This window comes from Carcharodon carcharias, chromosome 13, assembly GCF_017639515.1.
Source record: "Carcharodon carcharias isolate sCarCar2 chromosome 13, sCarCar2.pri, whole genome shotgun sequence".
Taxonomy (NCBI): Eukaryota; Metazoa; Chordata; class Chondrichthyes; order Lamniformes; family Lamnidae; genus Carcharodon; species Carcharodon carcharias.
This window is the reverse complement of record NC_054479.1, coordinates 28,168,878-28,174,438: the sequence shown is the minus strand read 5'-3', so window position 1 is coordinate 28,174,438 and position 5,561 is coordinate 28,168,878. Positions and strand designations below refer to the sequence as shown.

Below are 5,561 nucleotides of genomic sequence, written 5' to 3'. Positions count from 1 at the left end.
TGTAGTAATAAGTTTTTTTAAATTTAAAATGTGAATAATTAATAACCATGCGGAATATAATCAAACATCAGGACAAAAAGCAAAATATCAGTAAGGGAAACCTTTCATCAACAAAGCCGCTAAACCTACCCCAGTTTGACTTGCCACGTTTTCATATTAGCATATTAGTTTATAATATAAAATAACGGGCAAAATCGTGAATTTCCAGATGCAGTTGCTATCCCGTGATTCAATTATATGCAATAGGGAATTATATGCAAAGAGAATTTTACTCGAAATACGTTTGGTTATTTAAGTTCTTTTATCTGCATGGAGAAGTATCTGTAACCTGATCTGTTTAAAATAGTTATATTTCCACATACAAGAGGTCGAGGGCTGGGGGAGGGCGGTGGTGGGGGATGGGTGGTGGGGGCTGTGGGGTTTGGGGTGGGGAAGAGACATCTTCAGCAGATTGGTGAGTGAGACGTCGCTGGAATAAGGTTCCTGCCAAGTTCGCACATTCTGCGGTCTATAAAAGGCGCAGCCTCCACCCTCGCCACTGCAGTGCAACTCTCCCCTTCCGCACGATGAGTTACAGTCTGGATACAATGCTCGGCAGCGGCTCTTACCGCAGGGTATTGGGGGAGTCGCCCCGGCCCGTGTCCCGCTCGTCAGGCTCCTTAGTAAGTAGCGGCTTCCACTCGCAGATATGGTCCCGCAGCCCCAGCACAGTCACCGCGTACAAACGAGTCGCTCCGGGCCTTTCAGCCAGCTTCGGCTCTCAGGTCACCGTCTCCACCGAGAGCCTGGACTCCGGGCTCCTCAATGGGGACATCAGGTCCCGCAACGAGAAGGAGATGCTGCAGACTCTGAACGATCGCTTCGCTACTTACATCGACAAAGTAAGGAACCTGGAGCTTCAGAACAAGAACCTGGAAGCGGAGGCGGCGTCCCTGAGGCAGCAGCAAGCCGGCAGGTCGGCAATAGGAGAGCTGTATGAGAGAGAAATCAAAGATCTACGCAATGTGGTGGTGCAGATCAGCAATGACAAGGCACAGTTACAGCTGGAGCAGGAACATCTGGAGGAGGATATCCAACACATCAAACAAAGGTACGACGACGAGAACAGAATAAGGGAAGAGATTGACGTCGGTATCAGAGCCCTGAGTAAGTATACAGAGGATGCGGGCTTGATGAAGCTGGACCTGGATAAGAAGCTGCACTTCCTCACGGACGAGGCTTCTTCTATGAAGGCGAACCACGACGAGGAAGTTCGAGATTTGCTGAATCAAATCCAGGGCTCTCAGGTAACTTTAGAAGTGAGGGATTCTCTCAAGTCTGACATTACGGCCGCCCTCCGAGAGATCCGGGCGCAGATGGAGGGTCACGCCATCAAGACCACCAGCCAGACCGAGGAGGTGTTCAAAGTGAAGCTGGAAAAGCTGAACCAAGCCGCCAAGGTCAACACGGACGCCATCCACGCAGCCCAGGACGAAATCTTAGAATATCGTAGACATCTGCAGTCCAAGAATACCGAGCTGGAGACCTTGAAAGGCACCAAAGACTCACTGGCGAGGCAAATGTTTGAGATGGAGGACAGGCACAATGCAGACCTTTCCAGCTACCAGGTAGTCTTTGGGTACATTTACCTTAGTGACTCAACCATTTTCCCAATAGAGAAAATAAACAGTTTAAGGGAATTAGGGTTTATTTACTTTTGGTTAAAAAAAGCTGTCAAATTCGTTTAACTTTTAAAAATGACCTTGAGAAGGCAATTGGTTTAGGTTGTTTAATATCAAGGTTACAAGTTAGTCTTAAGTTTTATATCCAAGTTTTCCTTAAATTCCCGATTGTACACGTTAATATGCTGACAGAATCTGATCCTGAATTTGACAAGATTGAAGGGTTTTCATGTGCGTAACCATTGATTTCTGGAAAATATTTAATGTTATAGGAAGCGGCTCAGCAACTTGAAAACGATTTGAGAAACATAAAATGGGAAATGGCTGCGCAACTCAGGGAATACCAAGACTTACTCAATGTTAAAATGGCTTTGGATATTGAAATCGCGGCTTACAGGTAACCGTGTGGGTGTCAAGTGCAAAGTGCGTGAGCGAGTTTGAGCGCGTCCGGTCTAAATGTCAGAGGAAAGGACATAGAAGACAATAGCTCACAATATAATTAGGTTAGACAATCATATTTTAAATCATGTAACAGCTATAATGGTATTTTGATGCGAGAGTAGATATGAAGAACCGATGTTGTAGAATGGTTGCTAGTTTTGAGTTTTTGGAAACCTAATTCGGAAGCATCATAAGAGAAAGGAAGAAAGTCATTTAATTGGAATTTGGACAACAAATGGTATTGATTTTTTTTAAGAAGCTAGAAATGCGAAATAAGGTGAGTTAGGAAGCTGGGGTGAATTTCTTAATTACAACTCTATTTCTGTTTCACATACTGACCATTGACCTTATGGTTCTAGCATTTTCCGATTTTTATTTCAGTTGTCCAGTATTCCTTGTCTTTCCTTTAGCTCTAATGAGTAAACAGTGTTTTTGTTAATAAAAAAAGGACACAACAGTACGTTTGTAAGCAACTATTATTACTAATAATTATTATTGTTGTTATTTTATTTTGGAAAGGAAACTCCTGGAGGGTGAAGAGTCAAGGTTTATTGGGCCACCTTCTTATCCTTATATAGAAGGCTACCCTAAAGTTCCTACACTACCAAACCATATTAAAGCCAAGCCTGAAGAAAAAGCCAAACCAGCTGACAAAGGAAAAGATATTGCAGAGGAAGAAATGGGTGAAAAGACCATTGCAACAGAAGAAGCTGAAGAGGCAGAAGGAGGACAGGAAGAGGAGGAGGAAGCTGAAAAGGAAGATGAAAAGGCAGAAACTGAAGAAGCAGCAGAGGGAGAGGCTGAAAAAGCAGAGAAGAGTGACCAAGAGGCTAAATCTGATGAAGAGGCTGTGAAAGAGGAAGACACAAAGACCAAAAAAGCTGAGGAAGAAGATAAAGCAAAGCCACCTGTAGATGAGAAAGCTGAAGAAAAAATAGAAACAGAGGAAGAGGATGTAAAAAAGGGGGAAAAGGAGCAACCAACAGAAAAGCAAGAAAAAGAATCTGCCAAAGATCAAAAGGAACTAGTGAGTGAGGCGGATGAAATAAAACCAGCTGAACCTACAACAAAAGATAAGGAAGCAGAAGAGAAAGAAAAGACAGAAAAGGAGCCAGAAGCTAAAGAAGCAGAGAAAGGAGAAAAGAAAAAGGAGCCAGAGGAACCCTCTAAAGCAGATGAAGATGAAAAGGAAAAGGAATCAAAAGCAAAACCCAAGGATGAAGAAAAGAAGGAAGTAAAACCAGAGCCCAAAGCTGAAGAAAAGGATGTAAAACCAAAGCCCAAAGCTGAAGAAAAGAAGGACATAAAACCAGAGCCCAAAGCTGAAGAAAAGAAGGACGTAAAACCAGAGCCCAAAGCTGAAGAAAAGAAGGACGTAAAACCAGAGCCCAAAGCTGAAGAAAAGAAAGACGTAAAACCAGAGCCCAAAGCTGAAGAAAAGAAGGACGTAAAACCAGAACCCAAAGCTGAAGAAAAGGAGGATGTAAAACCAGAGCCCAAAGCTGAAGAAAAGAAGGACGTAAAACCAGAACCCAAAGCTGAAGAAAAGAAGGATGTAAAACCAGAGCCCAAAGCTGAAGAAAAGAAGGACGTAAAACCAGAACCCAAAGCTGAAGAAAAGAAGGACGTAAAACTAGAGCCCAAAGCTGAAGAAAAGAAGGACGTAAAACCAGAGCCCAAAGCTGAAGAAAAGAAGGACGTAAAACCAGAGCCTAAAGCTGAAGAAAAGAAGGACGTAAAACCAGAGCCCAAAGCTGAAGAAAAGAAGGACGTAAAACCAGAGCCCAAAGCTGAAGAAAAGAAGGACGTAAAACCAGAACCCAAAGCTGAAGAAAAGAAGGATGTAAAACCAGAGCCCAAAGCTGAAGAAAAGAAGGACGTAAAACCAGAACCCAAAGCTGAAGAAAAAAAAGACAAATCGCCGGAGCCCAAAGATGAACCGAAAGAAAAGAAAGGCTCTTCTACACCAGAGCCTACACCTCAAGTGAAGAGCGAAAAAACAGAAGCATCAAAAGAAGAATCAAAGAAAAGTACAAAAGAAGAATCAACCACACCAGGTCCCACAATGAAAGTGAAGGAACCTGAAAAAACAGAAGTTAACGACAAAGTAACAGATCAAATTAAAGAAACAAAGGATGAGGTAACAGTAACAGTGAAAAAATCAGAAATAAAGAAACCTGCCCCAGATTCAACTAAAGATCAAAAGGAAAAGGAAACAGAAAAAGAACAAATTAGTAAGGAGTCTATAATGGCAAAGACACCTGAAGTTAAAGAAGAAACACAAGTTAAAGATGACAAAGAGGGGAAATCAGAGAAGTCTTCCAGTACTAAAGAAGAGGCAAAGACAACAGACAAAACTAAAAAAGCAGAGGAATAAAAGGCAAAACGAATGATTTTGTGGGAAGAAAAAAAAATCACCAAAGAAATACTGGATGAAGGAACAAAGTGATTAATGAAGAAAAACTGCCATGATAATATTGTACCTTGTTATGACACAAGGGGCTGGTAAGCAATAGGTGTTCACAAAAGAGGCAGACAAATGCATTATGGTAATTTATAATAGCAGAATGTGATGTATGCAGAATGCTTACACTTGAAGAGTGCGAATCATTAACCTGCCTCAGTAATAAGTGCATTTAAAATGACTGACCATATGAGGTATATCACCTAAAGATAAAGAGTATTTGCTGACTTATATTAATCAAATAACACATCAGTCATGAATTTAAAATAAAAAGCCACATCCTCAATTTAAAATGTGCACCAAAACAAATACTGTCAATTATCACAATGTGCAATATATAAATAAAGAGCTTAACAGATATGATGTGCCTCTGAAGTATGTATCAATACTAATGCAAATTGACATGATTAGAATATATGTATAATGACAACACAATAAATGATTGCATTTTCTTTGAATAAAATGGCAACTTTGTTATAGGAACACATTTTCTTAAGATCTGTCATTTGTTTCAATGTTTTTGCACAGTTGTTCATGCTTTTGTCAGGAGCAATTTTTTTCTGTAACAATATGAGGCAGAACACCAAAGTATCACCTGGGCATCAGACTCACCACAGAAAAGACTGGTGCCTGCTATTGAGAGGAGGGAGGGGAGAAAAGAGACAGATACTGGCAGTGCATATAAGATACTGTAATATATAAACAAGTGTGAAACACCAAGAATTTAAGGACAAATAATTACCTTTATTGTAAATGTACAATATATTACAATCTTGAGCTGGTATATCGTCACACTCCAGTCCATTTAAGTTAATGGTAACACTAGCAGTAATGGTCATGCCTGTAGTACTGCAAACTCTGAACAATAATCGTATGATGAGAAGGCCTGTAATTCTAATCCAGTCCATAGGTGGCAGTGTAACCTGTAGAACAAACAGCTGAAAGAGACGTCATTTATTCTGGTTAACCATGAGTAAGGTGAATAGGAGAGTCAC

The 5,561-nt window shown here is 40.9% G+C and overlaps 1 protein-coding gene across 1 annotated transcript; it reads left to right on the top strand.

The window, feature by feature from the left end:
* The first annotated feature begins 566 nt into the window (after positions 1 to 566).
* On the top strand, positions 567 to 5,036 carry LOC121286301 (neurofilament heavy polypeptide-like). Its single transcript, XM_041203363.1, has 4 exons — positions 567 to 1,607; positions 1,934 to 2,058; positions 2,622 to 2,785; positions 2,825 to 5,036. Exons 1-4 carry the CDS (start codon positions 567 to 569, stop codon positions 4,477 to 4,479), a joined length of 2,985 nt encoding a protein of 994 aa, XP_041059297.1. The 3' UTR covers positions 4,480 to 5,036.
* The last annotated feature ends 525 nt before the right edge of the window (positions 5,037 to 5,561 follow it).